Source organism: Gobio gobio (genome assembly GCF_949357685.1).
Source record: "Gobio gobio genome assembly, chromosome: 15".
Taxonomy (NCBI): Eukaryota; Metazoa; Chordata; class Actinopteri; order Cypriniformes; family Gobionidae; genus Gobio; species Gobio gobio.
Genome location: NC_137108.1, coordinates 16368949 through 16386370, shown reverse-complemented (window position 1 = coordinate 16386370; position 17422 = coordinate 16368949). Strand labels below are relative to the sequence as shown.

Genomic DNA, 17422 nt, shown 5'->3' with positions numbered 1-17422 from the left:
AAGTACCACACTCGGTCTCAAAATTCACCCACTTCAAAATATCCAGCACACACGCACATGATGCCCGCAAGGACAGGAACATACAAATTAACACTCGGAATTTAGTGGTTGATTCTCATTGCCTCTTTGCAAACTTCATATAACAAGAAACTTGTGATAACTGAGGTTTGACAACATTGGTCAGATACTTTCCTGTCGTCATAAATAAACTTCCATAAGAAGTTCAGGCAGACTATAACGGGAGAGCCATGTGCTTTTGTTCTGCTGTATACCAGTGCTATATATTTATATATTATTTTTCTCTCCCCCGAATGCTCGCTTTCTTTTTTTTCTTTTCCTTTTAATCAATTGAACACAGAAGCAAACAACACTTTAAAGTGGTTACCCACAAGTCAGGCACAAACTATCCGATTTCAAACTGGGTTCAATTGATTCTAAGTGTTTTCAAATGATGTTACACTGACTGAGTGAATGGTCTCCCTGGAGATCTTTCTTTAAACTGGCACAGGAAGCACTGTAGGCCATGCTGTAATCAATAGAACAACAAAAAACAATGTGTGATCTAATGCAGCCGTTTGTAATGAGCCTCTTAAGAACTTGGCCTCAAAATACATCCAACATTGAAAAAAACACTATAAAAAGCTTGCCAAGTATGAGAGGAACTGGATTATATCCTTGTTTGCCAGTTACGTCAATCATGTGCCTCTAACTATACAAATTTTTACCTTGCCTAAATTGTTCATATGAAAAGACAAAAAAAAAACAACAACAACATTATAGAAACACAAAGATAAGGGCTAGGCCATTTTTACATTTAGATATTCCATTTGGTGACTACATTCTTTAAATTTGTCCCACCCCCGAAAATAAAATAGATCTGAAGATCTTCTTTAAAGAACATCCTCCATTTCACTTTTCTTTTTTCTTTTTTCTTTTTTATCATAACACATTTAAAATAATCATGGGTATCTGTTCTTCTGCAGTTGCATTTCTCTTGTTGCAAACTCTTGATTACATCATGAGGGTCCTATTAAATTACTAAATTCAGATAATTTGCCTAGTTTAGCAGTCTCTTTCATTAGTTATACAAAATTTTGGTAACTGCTTGCATAATTTTCCAATGGAAAAGACCGTAAAGTGAGGTAAATGTGTAATGAGGCTCATGGACCCAGAGGTATAATACGGTAAATGAGGTAAGAGGTTTAGATGAGGTACAAGATAAAGATGAATTCTGATTTAAAATGCACACGAAAATTCACAAAAGAAAACATAGCAGTAGATATATCAAAATGTTCTCCTAATGTTTCTGCCAAAACATGCAGCTCTGTTTTTGTCCATCGCTATGAGAAACATTCAGGGATATAACTTGCGTTCTTTTGCACAGTAACAATCAGGAAAAAAATTGTGCGAACTGTGCAAATATCCAAACATTGCTTCATTTTGTTTTGTCCTCACATTTTACAAAAAAAAAACAAAAAAACACTGAGGTAGACGTTTCTTTAGAACTTCACGGACTAGGTCTCTGCACAAACGCGAGTACATTCATACACAAGCTAGATGAGGTAGGTGAGATGCAGAGAGAAAATATTTCAAGAATGCAAGAAATTCCCTGAGAAAAAAAAAAGAAACAAGATTTGAAGACACATACCAAGAGCAAAAGACTCTCAGCTTGCAGCAGTCAAAACTGTGTGCAGTAACGGCAAGCATTTGGTGTTACACGATCACCGAGAATCAAAACTATCCACAACTGTTGTCACCTCGCTAAGATCAAACTGCATTTGCTCATGATAGATGTGCAAAATCTCCTTTTCCATTTGTCCACAGCTACAGTTTTGTATTTCAAAAGATAAAAGGTCAGAACATGAGGATTCGGTTGTTTCCAAAGTCCACCGCCACAATCATTCCATCTGGGGTAACTGCTATACCAGAGGGGCGATCCATTTGGCCGAATCCACTTCCGGGAGTCCCAAACTTGCATAAAAAGTTGCCATTGGGTTCGAACACCTGAATGCGATGGTTGCGGGAGTCAGCCACGATAATACGATCCTCCTGGTCCACAGCTACGCCTTGTGGCCGCAAGAACTGGCCATTTCCGGTTCCCTCGGACCCAAGGAAGCGTGCTGACTGGCAATCGGGCCTGATGACAAGCAGCCGATGATTGTTGAAGTCGGTCACGACGAGGTGGCCTTCCTGATTAAAGGCCACACCGCGAGGGGAGTCAAAATGTTTCCAGAGGGCACCTTCGAATCCGTATTTGTTAAGGAAAGTCCCATCAGGCCCAAAGAGTTGCACGCGGTGGTTGCGTGTATCCGAAACCAGGATCTTTCCCTCAGAGTTGACGGCAACATCCCAAGGGTAGTTGAACTGCCCATTTTTGGTTCCCTTCTCGCCAAATTTGAGAAGAAACTGGCCATCGAATGTAAAAATCTGGATGCGGTGATTGTCCTTATCTGCCACAATGATTCTCCTCTGGCTGTCACAGGCGACCCCAGCCGGGCGGTCAAACTGGCCCGGTCGTGAGCCCAAAGTGCCAAACTTATGGTGGAACGTGCCGCAAGGCTTGAAAATCTGCACGCGGTTGTTGCTTCTGTCAGCAACCACCACGTAGCCCTCCTTATCCACGCAGATGCCCCAAGGCCGACACAGCTGCCCGTCCCCATCGCCCTCTCCTCCGAAGGTTGTAATGGGCAAGCCAACACCGCCGTAACTGCGACCGGACTTGACCATCACTTTGAAGGGACTTCCCTCAATGTGCTGATTGCATACGAGCACCGAGAGCAAATGCTCACCCTCGCTCTTGGGCAGATAGCTGACTGTGTATGTTCCATCTTGGTGGTCAGAAACATCTGCGCTGGACAGATTACCATCCGGACTCATAAGCACAACTGATGCGCTGTCACCACCGGACAACCGAGGTTCACCATCATGATCGTACCCTACGACAGTAAAGGTAGCCAGCTTTCCTTGCAGCGCTCTCTTGAGGCCTTCACCGTGAGCTTTGGAAGCTGTGGCGAAGGCTCCACTGCTGATGAGGCCCATGGACTTGATTGCGATCAGAAGAGCCTGGTCTGGAGGGGTGAACATGATGCGATCATCTTCTTGGGGCTGTAGGAAGCAGCGGAGGGATTTAAGCTCCTGCAGCTGATTTAACATGTGCTCGCGTGCTAGCAGGACGTCTATGCTGCGGCCTTCTTCTAAAACCTGCGCCACTGTAGCGATGGTACTATCCAGCTTGGTGAGATTCTGGTGTAGTTTCTCAACCTGCAGGTAAAGTGATTTTGCCTTCACCTGGCGGATCTTCTCCACCTGTGCAGGAAACAAAATTGGTTGCTGATGCTTCAAAAGTATTTAAATGATTGTATTTTATACTTAAATATGAAGACAGACTTTCAAAAAGGTAAGGATTATACTCATTCACCTTCCAGAGCAGCTCACACTCGCGTTCCTCCAGAGCTTTCTTATGGCGTAGAGTGATCGTTTTCACTTCTGACTGCACAACCTTAGCCTTCATCTCCACCTGTTCAGCAATGGCTTGGGCTTTCTCGATGCTCAGCTGAAAGAAAATTCAAAGAAAGTGCTTAGAGAGGAAGGACATTGTAATTCACTGAAAAACAGAGTTATTCCATTTTGGGCTATTTGTAATGGTCATGAGAGGAAGAAAAAACCCCAGATATATTAGGACTGCTGATTGTACAATATCACTGCTCCTATGAACAGCTCCAAAAATCTGCAATAATTTAAACACAGTAGCAAGAGAGCCCCAAACTTTGTGATTATTTGTGTATTCATTAAATGTATTCAGGTAAATTAGCTGTTAGTTGATTACATCTTTAGAATGTCCATCTTCACCAGTTTTCGACACACAGCGGCCAAGGAGCTATGAAGAAAGAACTAAGCTGGACGATGGTGAACCTTAATGCCTAAATCAGGGGTTTTCAACTCTGGCCCTCGATGTCAAGGTTCGCTCCAACCTTGATCAAACCTGCATGTACCTTTCTAATAATCCTGAAGACCTTAGCTGAATCCAAAATTTCCCCCTATTTCCTCATATAGGGAACTGTTTGAGGGGACAGCCATTTGTAGTGGTGTCCGAAACCATAGTGGACATTATCGAGTGCACTCATTCAATCCCACATTGCACCGCAATAACGAGTCGAGTGAATTCGCTCACTCATTTTCAATCATTCTTTCAAGTGAACTGTATTAGTGGACTAATGGAATAATGATTGAAGGGAATAATGATTGAAGGTTTAGGGGGCGATTTCGGATTCAGCCTTTGATTAACTTGTTCATGTGTATTTGATTAGGGTTAGAGCAAAACTTTGCAAGAAAGTAGATCTTGAGGGCCTGGTCAAAAATCAATGAATTAATAAATCCATCAACATGTTTGAACGGCATTTCAGAAGTTTGCGTTCTTTAGGTTGTCATGGTTTACAAACTGCAACATTTGAATTTGGATCTGGACAACTGAAATGATTTAACCTCTTTTTTGGAGCCAATGGCTCCCAAGTCACTTCTTTATTCTGCAATTTAATTATTCACCACCTAAAATAACTACTAGATATAAAATTACTGCAAAAAGGTCTAAATCAAACTAATAAATAAATACAAATAAATCAATTAAATTACAAACTCTCCTCTACCAAACTAAAAATCTAAAAATGTCTTCATTTGAAAGGCTCCTAGAAAGAATGAAGGCTCCCTTTGTGATATCACACAAAAGAGGGATAAAAGGGTATCCTGGGTACAATGACCTCCAACATCTGCTTAAACAGCAATCTGCGCACAGTCCTACCTATGCATGTCAGCTAACATCTAAACTGACTACCAATCTAACATATCAGAATCTTAATTCACATCTAAATCTGATTGAGCTTTCAGGGATTCCACTTTAACCTAAGGGAGCTTTCACACTGGGCACGTTTGCTGCGGTCCGAGTGTGATTGTTCCCAGTGTCCACTGCAGTGTTGGTCTTGTTCCACAGTCACTTGATTCCATCAAACCCTGTAGCATTTGTCTTCAATCTTACGTCATTACAAACATGCACAACGCATGATAGAAAACAGAACGCGGGTGAAAATATTGTGGGGCTTGTTTTTTATTAATTTGTGAATAACAGTAGGGCTGCAACAACTAATCGATAAAAATCGATTATTAAAAGAGTTGGCAACGAATTTCAATATCGATTTGTTGTGTCGCGCGACTATTATGCCCGCAATAAGACGAGATGTTTGAGTATAAAAAAAAAGCATGGATGAGCGCAAAGCAGAGTGGAAGCAAACCGAGCCGAGCGTACCAGTCGAAAAGCGCCATTAATAAATCGAAAAAGTGTGTTAATTGCAGCAAAAGCGACATGGCATGGGAGCTCCACGGTGGTGATTCAGCACCTAAAACCAAAACATCTTGGGGTCCTTGATGAGGAGGAAGGGAGATCAACAGCAGGGGAACGTTAAGTCACTACAAAATCCCACTTTTGTTCCGCTTGGAAGTGAGGAGCGTGATGTCTCTCCAGTAGCTCTTCTGGTGCTGGTTTACTCTTATCCAGCTTGACAAGATAGCGTTAGCTTGTTAATAACAGTAGTAAAGCAGGGGTGGTATAGTTTGCAAGACTAAAGACACGTTTTTATTCACTTGCCTTTTTTGGCCCTATGTTATCGCTATGTTAATTTCGTTGACAAATAATTTGTCAGTATTTTAAATCAACAACATTTTTCACAGACAAAAACGAGACGAAAATCAAAACCAGCTTTGAATGACAAAAACTATGACTAATATCTAGTCATTTTCGGTCAGCATTTGGTCTTAAAGTGACAGCAGTCCATTAACCTGCTTCCATTTGTGCTCTTAATATTAATCAAACAACAAAAGACAGATAAAAATCACCTATTTAGTTTTAATAAGGATTCATTATATTTATTATACATTAATTATTTAATCCATATTTAATCTATAAGGAATGTTGTATGCAAGTGGTTATAAAGAATGCATATCATTCATTGAAAATAAGACTTTGTTCTTCTTTAGGAGGAGTAGTTTTATTTAATTGTTACATAATATTTTTTAATATGTCATAGCCATTAAAATATTTTTTTAATATGTCACAGCAGTTAAATCTGTGTCTGGATTTAATATCATTCATAATAATAGGTTAATACAGTAGATGTTTTCTCCAGGAGTATATAATGGGTTTGGACATTTTAGAGAAATTCTTAATGCATTACAATTTAACTAAACCCATTAATTTTGTTTGTGAGTGTGTGCGTCTGAGTGTAGTGTAGAGAACAAAGTTCTAACATCCTGTTAAGTTTTCTGATTAGTATTTTTCTTTATAAAAAAGAAAAAGATTTATAGATTTATTGTAGCAACCTGTGCACTTTCTGAAGATTTTTTGCACTGTGAATTTGCACTGTCAGTTCTTTTCTTGAATAAAGGATGGGAAATTAATGTTTTTTTTTTTAATCCGATTCATCGATTGATCGAAGAAACAATCGACAGATTAATCGATTATTAAAATAATCATTAGTTGCAGCCCTAAATAACAGTGAATGACACTGTAGGTGCATCACAAGAAGGCTTGCAAACGGTCTCTTTTGAGGAGAAAGCTGATTGCGAGCCATTAACTTGCCGCTCTGATTGCACTCACTCTGCACGATTACACTGCACACTCACTCTTGCTCGTATCCAAGGTAAATCATCGCCACCGTCATCCCCTACAAGCATTTTGTTGAATTACTGACATGGTTAATCGCCTAAAACACATGCTCAGGCTACTTTACTTCCTGAACAAGTGTGCAGTCCGAGTTGCTTTTTACATTCAAGCAAATAGAGCTGCAGTTCCATTGCGACCCGTTTTTATGTGAACTTCGTCCTGTTTTTAACTAAACTGCCAATGTGAAAGCACCCTAAATGATCCCGAAAGCTGTGCCCTCTTATCTGGGAAGTTTCTATTTCTTTTTATTTTGGTCACCATCAGCTTTCATGCATCGTACCATTTCAAAGATGATGGATGATTGATCATACAGGGTTTACAAGAGGGCTTCTTATTAAGAGAAAAAAAAAGTGTGGGAAAGAATGTAATTTTGTGTGGAGCAGAAGACCAAATCACCTGTCTGAACCAAACCTAAGGTTCAAAGAGGGTCCCGAGGTCTAATACATACAGCAAAAACATAACAGCTTTACACAAATGCATTCACAACAAAGCAAAATCATTCAATAAATACATTTTCCAGGCTTTCTGGACACAAATGTGATTTTGACCTGAACAACAAATAATAATGCACTGAATAATTCCTCTGAAAGTCCTTGCTCTGAAATCTTGGTCTGGCAAAAAAAAAAAGGTAAATGCTGCAGCGTTATGCATTCAATTATCTGATATTGTAAATACTTTAGTCCTTGATGAAGAATGAAAATAATTTTTTTGATACTGTGCACTGTTAAGGGTTTATCCCCTATTCCATATTTGCAATTGCCCTCTAACTACGATATTATTATTAAGATTGAGCTGTCAAATCACAGAATGCAAGCCAATCAAAGGTCAAATACGGAATGGGGGAGAAAAGGAATAAGCAGCTGCAAAATGACAGGCTAAAATCCAGTAAATGAGATTATGCAGTGCTAAGGAAGACTAAGCTGTCAGGGGTCTGTTATGGAGTGGGCCCTTCATGGGCAGCGTGCTCCCAGAATAGAGATTACGGCCTCGGGCTGAAGCCATTGTTAAACTCTGCATGCGCTTTGAAACCTATAAACGTTTAGAGGCTTCCTATTTAACACCATCCAGTAACAGGATTAGAGGCACACTAGAACAAGCAGCCAATCAAGCGCATGAAAACACAGGTCGGGCTCTTTCAGCTGATGCTATGGGGCTGCGCCTGATGAAGCTTTAGCAGAGGTTTAGATAATTGCTGTGCAAACGCATGGGATATGTTCTGAATGGAATACTAGCTTAATACTTACCAAATATACTACTAAAGCCGCGTTTCCACCGCAGGAACCTTCCCCAGGAACTAGGAACTTTGGGGTGGTACTCTGTGTGTTTCGACCACAGGAACCAGGGTCTAAATAAATATTTCCCCCTCCGAAAGTCCCTGCTTGCGAGGTAGTACTTTTTCAAAGTTCAGGAACTTTCGGGGGTGGGACTTGGGCGCTGAACATGCTGATTGGTTGAGCTCACGCAGCATTTTATTTCAACCGGCATTTTTAAACGTCTTTTGCGAGGTTCGTTCTGCGTTCAGTACAATATCAGTCTTGCTCTTTCTGTCCAATGGCACGCGTTCTTCTCAGCAATCGCACGGTCAATGTCCGTAATAGCTGATAACATATGTTGTCTTATTTTAAATCTAGCTTTATAAGCAGACTATGCTTTAGTATCAGTGCTCGTCTCTTTTCTGCCGTTTTGTTATTTACCTCTTTAATAAACCAATACATAACCAGCAAAAGCAGCGCTGCTTGAATCTCCTCCATACTTTGTTATTGTTGCAGACAGTGTCGCACAAAAATTATTACTGTCCGTCGCTGACTGGGAGGAGCAGCCGCGCGCAGTTTTACGTCACTGGATTAATTTGCCTAATATTCACGGTACTTTAGACTGCAGTGGAAACGCAGACAGTAGCAGGTCTGGGGGGAAAAAAAAGTTCCTGGTACAAATTGTTCCGAGTAATTTCGGTGGAAACGGGGCTTAAGGGTGGCACAAATATCTCTAAATTTTTTCCAGGCAAAAACCACAATCCATGATCATCTTCTGCACGTTGGTTTTTAAGACTATTTTGCATGTCAATGAGCAGTACAGTTAAACTAATTTAAAACGGAATATATCAACATTCTTCAAAATATCTTTTGTGCTCCTACATTTTTTAAATGATGTGATGGTGAGTAAAGACCATTTTCATCGTAAGTAAAGTAAGTTTCATTTTTTGGAACTCTCTCTTTTAAGTTGCATGTGATTGGCGACCAGTTATCATTGAAATCAAAATCTGTTATTTTGCATTTTGAAATTATATCGTGTCAAAATGTATTAATGATGTAATATCAGCTGTGTTTGTAATTCGGTCATGTGACGTTGAAAATGAAAAGTCAAGTTGAGCACTGCATTGCGGGAGACTATTCTGTGTAGTGTTTGTACTTTGTTGTACATACTGAATACTAAAAACAAAAAAAGTGGTTATATTACCACAGGACATGGTGAATATTTCCCAACTGCCTGTTCACAACTTGACGGACCCAAAATAGGTGATATTTTGTATAAACTAGGGTTTGTGTATCGGCAATAATCTGACGATACGATACGTATCACGATAGAGGGGTTACGATACAATATATTGCGATACTGTAAGAAAGGCCATATATAGCGATATTTCTCTGGGTTTTTTTAGGAAAAGGGTCTCATTTTAGAAAAACTCATGAATACATCAACGTATGCATAAAAACGGAGCAATTTTTTAAAATTATTATTTAAATCGGAATAGTGGGATTTGCATTTATATCAATCACTAATCACTATTTTGTTCAATCTAAGTAAAGGGAAAATCGTAAAGTGCTTGCAGGATTGTATATGCTGTCATTTTTATTGTGTGTTTATTTTGTTATTGAGAGGAAAGCGTGCAGCACATATTTACATATTCTATCAAAACGCCACTCTCAGCAGAAAGGATGTAAAATGAGCTCTCAGATTAAATGGGTTTCCCCCAGTACTGGATTTTAACATGACTCTTGTCAATCTCCTTAGTGGTTTCTTTATAGTGGAAGCCCAAATGTGTGCACACTTCAGCTCTGGACACCGTGGTGGGAGCCTGAATAATCGTATCGTCTTGTGAGACAGCTTTGCTAATGCTAGTGATGCACCCTTGCGCATCTCCGCGTCAGTGTTTACTTTCTGAAATAACACTGCCAATCTTGCGGTCGGTTTTAAATCGAACACAAATCCACTGGCACGAATCTTGGATGTAAACAAACACAGTATCACCAAACATAATTTTGCGATATTCACATGTTTCAATATTTTCTTTTACCCCTAGTATAAACTAGAGAAAGGGAGGGGGAAAAAAACTATCACGTGTGGGTAAACTGTGTGGGTGTGGGTATTCAAATGTAACTGGCAAGTTTGAAAAGCATAAACTGCCATTGGAATTCATTCTCATTCTTTAACTGAAACCCATCCCTTCTGCTTTTCACTTTCAAATTCACTTTTTGGTTTCCTTGCCAACCGACTCCATGTCACTGGAGAAGGATGGATTTGAACAGTCCTAATGGGTGCTGTTCTCTCCCCCCACCCCTCACCCGTAGTGCTTCTTTTGAAGAGTGACAGAGAAATAGAAACATTTCCTCTGTGTGCGACTAATGATCCGCCCTGCTAGGGCCATCAGGATGCTGAATAGAGGCGGTGACCGAGCACTGGGCCAGTGTCCCTCCCTCTCTTCTATTCTCTTCATTCAGGCAGAGTGGGGGTGACACGCACAGTGATGCTAATAGAAAGTCAGCTTGATTCAACAGCCTCTTTTTAAAAATCCCTTTACTTCTACAAAGCAGAGGGAAGGACCCCCGCTCGCGGTCATGTAGTTGCAAGTGTGTTTATGTGTGTCCAGAATCACACAGTGGCAATGAAACAACGATCACTATCATTGAATATAATGAGATAATTAATACTGAATGGAATATAAGAGACTAAATACATCTTATATAAAATAAAAATGAACAAAACATTTACAATAATTAATTTACAATTGACATCTATAGGGAAATTGCACTGGAAGGCCTTAAAGCAGAAATAAATTGTATTAATGTTAATGTATATTTAAAATAAAGAGTGTATTGGTCAGTAAATTTAATTTGTTTTTGAATTAATTTTATATTTATTTCAGTGATGATAAAAACTAAATTTTCAGCATCATCACTCCAGTCTTCAGTGTCACATGACCCTTTAGAAATCATTCTAATATAGTGATTTGGTAGCATGTTTCAACCGAACCAGGAAAGACCTCAATTGGATAGACCTACAACCAATCAGAACAACGGAGCAATGCATATTGTTCGTTGTCAAATGTCAAACAGAACTCAACTGCACACAGTGTTGCCAAGTCTGCGGTTTTCCCGCTGGCTGTTTTTCCATGTCCGCGGGTTGAAGCGACACCAATTATGTGATATTCAGACTAGGGCTGTGCAATTAATCGAATTTCGATTTCGATTTCGATTTTGCCTCCCAACGATCACCAAAATAGTACAATCGAGAAAAAACGATTATTTTGCCTTGCGTTCTGAATGAAACGAGCATTCGCTCATCCGCCCCTCCCGAAGCCACAATCTCTCTCAGATCGGGAGTCTCGTGTGCATATCATCCGCTGGAATTTAAAAACTCTGCGCGAGTAAAGATGGCAGAAGGAGGGCAGTTACAGCAGCGTTTGGTGAGCAAAATAGGCAAAACCAACTCCGTTGTCTGGGAACAGTTTGGCTTCGAGGAATCAGACGACGAGCAAAAACATGTTACGTGCAAGATTTGCTACAAGTAGTGTCTGCAACGCAAGAGAACACCACGAATTTGTTTAACCACTTGAAAATTAAACAGAGTGACCTATGATAATCTAATAAAGAAACAAAAACTGACGAGAGCAGGGGTGCCGTGTAAACGTCCTTTTTCCCCCTCATATTTTTCAAATAATTCTCTCTTTGTAAACTTTGTGCAATGCATGCAAGTGCTGCCGTATGTTAGAATATGACCAGTCGTTTTCACCGTCGTCACCCGGGTTTAGTGCCAGAAGACGCGAATGAGAAGCCGCGCGCTGTGAGAAAATGTATCTATCTGATAATGTATCATCCGAGAGCGCGCACACGTCTCTCAGCGCGCAAATATTGAGTTCTCTTTCAAGTCTTGCTCTTGAACGGACAAACTCACACAAAACGTATGTCAACATGTCCATCTTGATGAGTATCCTAGCAGACATAGTCTGTATATGCCTTAAGTGAACTTTATACAGTCGAGAAAGACGACGCATATCCGATCCGGATTGAATAGCTTTTGTAAGTTTAATAGGATTAATCTTTTATTTATGCTCTCAAATATGCAATGTTATTTTACATTTGAGACATTTCTGTACCTGAAAACTAATGTTCTACGTACCTGAAAAGCATATCTAGCCGAACCATATTGTTTATCTTATTTATTTGTGATTATCATTTTTACGTGAATACTTTTATACTTTGATTTGAATATATGTTATATTATTTATTTTAATAGTTCAAAAAGTACAACAAATGTTACAATTTCAATTGAATTGTTGAAAGGTGTATTTTTAATAAATACAACACATTCCCAAAGTCATGTGAAATAATCGTGTTACATAATCGTGATTTCAATATTGACCAAAATAATCGTGATTATGATTTTTTCCATAATCGAGCAGCCCTAATTCAGACCCAGGAATGCGAATTTTTTTTCTTTCGGAGAACCCCCCCGGGAAGCTATTGGGCTCGTTTTGGGCTAGTTTTGAGTAGCAATTGGGCGGATTTTGCAGTGAAAACTTGGCAACCCTGTCTGCACGCACGCTGGAAGAAGCAGAATCTTTACGATCTTTGCCGGTGTTGTAAAAAAGAATTTAAGGATACTTTTCCTTGTTGAATAAAAGTTTAATATTCTATCTTTAAAAAAAAAAATTACTGACCCCAGATTTTTGAGTGCATTATACCAAAGACAACAGCTCAACATGACACTGAAGCAATGACAATGACAGCGGACTGTAAAGGCACCACACTAAACAGCACACAATTAATTCTATTTGTCAATCTATTTATTGCCCTTATTTATTACGTTTGGTAATCAGAGTAAAGAAAATGAAGCGAGTGGAAGTCTTGTTGCACCTGGTAAATCACCCTGGAGGCTCAAGTAAAACAGCAGGAAGGATAAACAAAAAGAAAAACCTGGGGAAAAAATACCCAGCACGTATTTGTGCTGATGTCTGTTTATTAGAGATTGTATTTGTTCACCAACCTGTATGGCCTGTCTGCCCTGCTGTGCGTCTGCGAGCAGCTGGATTGTCAGTGCTCTGGAGTCCTGCAATGCTTCCTGCAGGTAGGTGAAACTGTGACCTGCATGTCTGCCCAAGCTGCACTCCCTACAGATCGGCACAGCACAGCTGTCGCAGAAAAAACGCAGCACCTGTGAACGAAAACAACAGAAATTAACGGATTTGCAGCACAATGTATGAGTTATTGACTGTGCAGTACATTGCATGAGAATTTCTTTGCATCCTCAGAGACTCAAGCTTTGATAGTGTTTTTGGGAAATAACTCATAACTCCACCCAGCCTCTATCGTGAATGAAGTGCCACACATTTTGGACCTGCTTGTTTTGCAATGTAAGGGTATAATATATAAATATATATAAAAAGGCTAACTCTTCATGTCTTTGAGGAGTGGAGAAGAGGATCTTAAGCCAGGTACACGCTGCGATTTATAATAGTCCTTTATGATTGTTCCTTGTCAGACTGTACGAACATGATCCCCACTGTAAGATCTAAGTTGTCATTAATGTCAGACTGTACGTTAGTCATAGGCACGTTAAAATGGACACGCAAGAAAACTTGCCCAGAGTTTTATATAATCAATGACTCATTCGGCGACAGCTGCATACACGCGGGACTGAAATGGTGGCTACAAAGATATCTCTAGCGCTCATTTTGGTCTTGGTTTGTCTTGAAAAATGAAGACAATTTGACGGCCGTCCTAGGAGAAGTCACACTGCAGGACTGTGCGCCAAATCTTCTGACACTGCCAGAATTTCGTCTGAGGTAAAACAGTCATGAATTGTCGGTGAACAATTGTCGGTGAACATGTCAAACTAACGAACAAAGACTTCAGATTTTAGACTAGGATCAGAGGAATCTTTTAGGATTTTTCTCAGACGGCCAAAATCGCACACGCTTTAGTCTAGCATTTGTCAAAGCATAAGAAATACTGTCTGAAATGGCCTGTGTGAAACACTTCATCTTTAACAACATGAGATACTTGAAAAGGCAGTATCCTCACAACTATGTTCCTTTTTTAGAAAGAAATGGTATCTGTGGATTTCCAGTCAGGATTTTCGGTCAGTGCTAGGACCGTTGCTTTTCATCATGTACATTAGCCTGGATGCCAGCCGAATTTAGCCCCGCACACAACATTTGAGTTGGAAATTCAGTCTGGACTTCATCCGTTGTGGAGCAGCTATGCCCAAACAGAAGCTGTTTGAAATAATGGAATTGTCAGAGCGGGCTTTATACGATGATGGACAGATGATAAACAGTAACGTAAGCATTCATGTCACCAAAGTGCGCTTGGGTTGAATTCATTCTAATCCTAAACGGAGAACTTGTTCATATATGCATTCACCTTTACTATTTCTCTCAAAAATGATGATCACGTTGTTAAGTACTCTGTGTACCCATAAATCATTTTTTACAACAGCGGCAAAGATCGTTTACACATCTTCCAGCGTGTGTGCAGTTGAGTTCTGTTGACAACTATGCGTCGCTCCATTGCTCTGATTGGTTGTAGGTCTATCCAATTGAGGACTTTCCTGGTTCGGTTGAAACATGCCCTATAATCACAGCCCAGTAGTATCAGAGCGAGTCATATTCTGACTAGAATTGAGTATGATGACGTCAGGCTACATGTACATGCTTCCCTTGGGAGATACCATTAAGAAGAATGGCATTAGTTTTCACTGTTGTGCTGATGATCCTATATCGCTCTATATTTCTTTGCGCCCTAGCGAAACTTACCAATTCACAAAATTAATGGAATGCATAGTTGATTTAAAAAATGTGATTGCTAGAAATGTCCTACTACTTAAATCTGACAAAAAAGTAAGTTAGTTCATGCATTCTTGACCTCATGGCTAGATTATTGTAGTGATCAACTGGGTGGTTGCCCTGCACACTTAATCCAAAATGCATTTTAAGTACTGACAAATATATGACTGTACTGACACACTTGTATGAAAACTGAACTAAGCGGGAAGATTACTTTTTGTGCAGAAATGCTTTATAGATTAAATTAACCAATTTAATAATTGATGATCTTTACAATGGAACCGAATCAACACTGAAATGACTGGCTACTATAAAGCGTTTTATAAATAAAAGTGACTTGACTTGCATGCATAATACATCATTTTTGTGTATTCATGTGAACAGGGATTGTTTTGACAATGTTGTCATCTGTATGTGAAAAAAAATGCAAAAGGAAAAATGTTTCCGTTTTCAGTACATCGTTGTAATGTAAACGTACCCTTAATTTGAATCCAAATTGGTTAGCAATGGATTCAGCAGGCTCTGATGATGCTAGGCGACACTGACATGCAGGGTGATCCAAACTGTAAATCTGTTCCTCTAGTTTTATAGTACAAATTAAAATATATTTAAATAAAAAATTAAGTTAATTCAACAAGCGTGAAAAGGAAGCAGGCAGATTGAGATAAATGCAAAGACTACGCTTACACTTAAACAACTCTATAACAGAGCTCATAAACATTTACATTGGTCAACTGCCAAGACCATAAATGTTTACAGTAACATGTAATAGGGAGATGTGTTTATCATGTATATGGTCTTGCGTCCAGCACATTTATCTGATGAGCAAAATAACAAACATGCATTAAATGTATTTTATATCTACTAACGATGCATCACAATTGTCCAACAACCAAGCAGTCGATTTTTTAAAAAGTGTATTTTAATGACCACTCTAAAATTGGCCTGTTCATGTGCTGTGCTTTAGCTGTTTACATTGGGTTTTTGTCAAGGTTTTGCCATCCAATCGTTCAGAAAGCTAGTCAATAAGTATAAAATATGTAGAGAATCTCAAAATGCTTCTTCCATTCAAGTATAGTTACAATAATCAACAGACTAGTTTAATTATGCCACAAACTGAACATTTTATTTAAATAGTAAGAATATATGCAATGACACACACAACAAAGAATCTGAAGTATTTCAAATAACTTGACAAAAAGTAAAAGATCTCCCCCAAAACAGGAATTCACCCCTGCTTTGGGTTTCCTGTGTTCCGACAGTCTGCTGATGGATTGCTTGAAGTCTATTGTTCTGTCAATCCTCTGACCCATTCAGGAGTCACTTAATTGTTGTTTTAAGATATTTTGTCACAGCAGATAAACAAGACTTTCAATGAACACACAAACCCTCTAATTAAATATAGGAAAATTAATGAATAAAAAAAAAAAATCTCAAATCTCTCTATCCATTTATAAAAAATTATAAATCATATATATATATATATATATATATATAAATAATCACGTGTGTGTGTGTGTGTTTAAGATAATGCATTGGTAAAACCAAAAGCTAATCGGATCCATTCAGGATAATTATCCTGAGATTAATAACTTAAAGCCAAACCTGTGTAATTGGCCTGAACTCCATCTCACCCAAACAAATTCTCCACCTTCCTTAGAGTCAAGCTCAATGTCAGGTACAGTATTTCTTTTCAAACCCCACTAGGCCGCCTTCCTGCAACCTAATGACTTTACCAAAGACCAGATCAAACGCTAATTATATCTCACTTGGCTATACGGCTGCAGCAGCTGCATGTAAATCTAGAGTCGTGATTCCACTCGAGTTACCTGCTCGTAAAAAAGCCGGTCCCCTCTCTGTGGACCAGATGCTACAACTGCGCTAGTGCGTACAGGGGTCACATGGAAGCACTTTTTGGGAAGCAGCTTTTCGGAGTGAATGGAATTAGCAGGAAGCAACAGAGGGAGGAAACTTACCACCCAGGATTCCCATTCTTAACAGTTAAAAAAGCATTTAAAAAAAGCCTCGGATCATAGTGATGTGGATATGTTGGACGAGCTCTGTAATTTGGCACTCCAGTCAAGCCATGTCACATTTATTTACATAGCACTTTACACAATATATTGCTTTAAAGCAAGCAGCTTTACAGTATTAAACATGACATAACAGTTTTAATCCTAGTGCTTAACGTGGCATGAGACATATTTTGCCATATTGGGGAAATTGTTGTTCCCAGTGATGTAGAAAAAAAGCATTAGGGAAGGGGATTTTCATTGGCTATGTGGCTGATACATTTTTTCCTCTAGTGTGCTAGCTAAATATATTATATTTATTTTTATAATATAAATATATATAATATATATACATCTTACCTGTTGGCTGCTTCTCATTTATGCTAAAGCGTCACTGGTAAGAACTGGTATATTAATCTTTGACAAAGTATTCTTTCAATGCATATGCTTCTATTCCTGCATATGCATTGACATCTATTGTCTTCCATACTGGTCTGGACTCAACTTTCAATCTTCCCCACCCCCATCGACCTCTCTCTCTCTCTCTCTCTCTCTCTTTCAGGATTAGGGCCTCTTGTTGTGCCTGTGGCATCCACCAGTTTTTCTTTAAAAACAGGTGTGGAAAGATAGAGTTTC

General features: G+C 39.2%; 1 protein-coding gene across 1 annotated transcript in view; it reads right to left on the bottom strand.

Annotated features, from left to right (window-relative positions):
• Positions 1–269: 269 nt before the first annotated feature.
• trim71 (tripartite motif containing 71, E3 ubiquitin protein ligase) overlaps positions 270–17422 on the bottom strand; it is a 36481-nt gene continuing 19328 nt past the window's right edge. Inside the window, exons 2-4 of the mRNA XM_079837771.1 lie at positions 12974–13141; positions 3419–3553; positions 270–3306 (exon numbers count right to left, since the gene is read on the bottom strand). Coding sequence (XP_079693897.1) covers positions 1855–3306; positions 3419–3553; positions 12974–13141 — 1755 coding nt within the window. The 3' untranslated portion in view covers positions 270–1854. The remainder of the gene's footprint in view (positions 3307–3418; positions 3554–12973; positions 13142–17422) is intronic.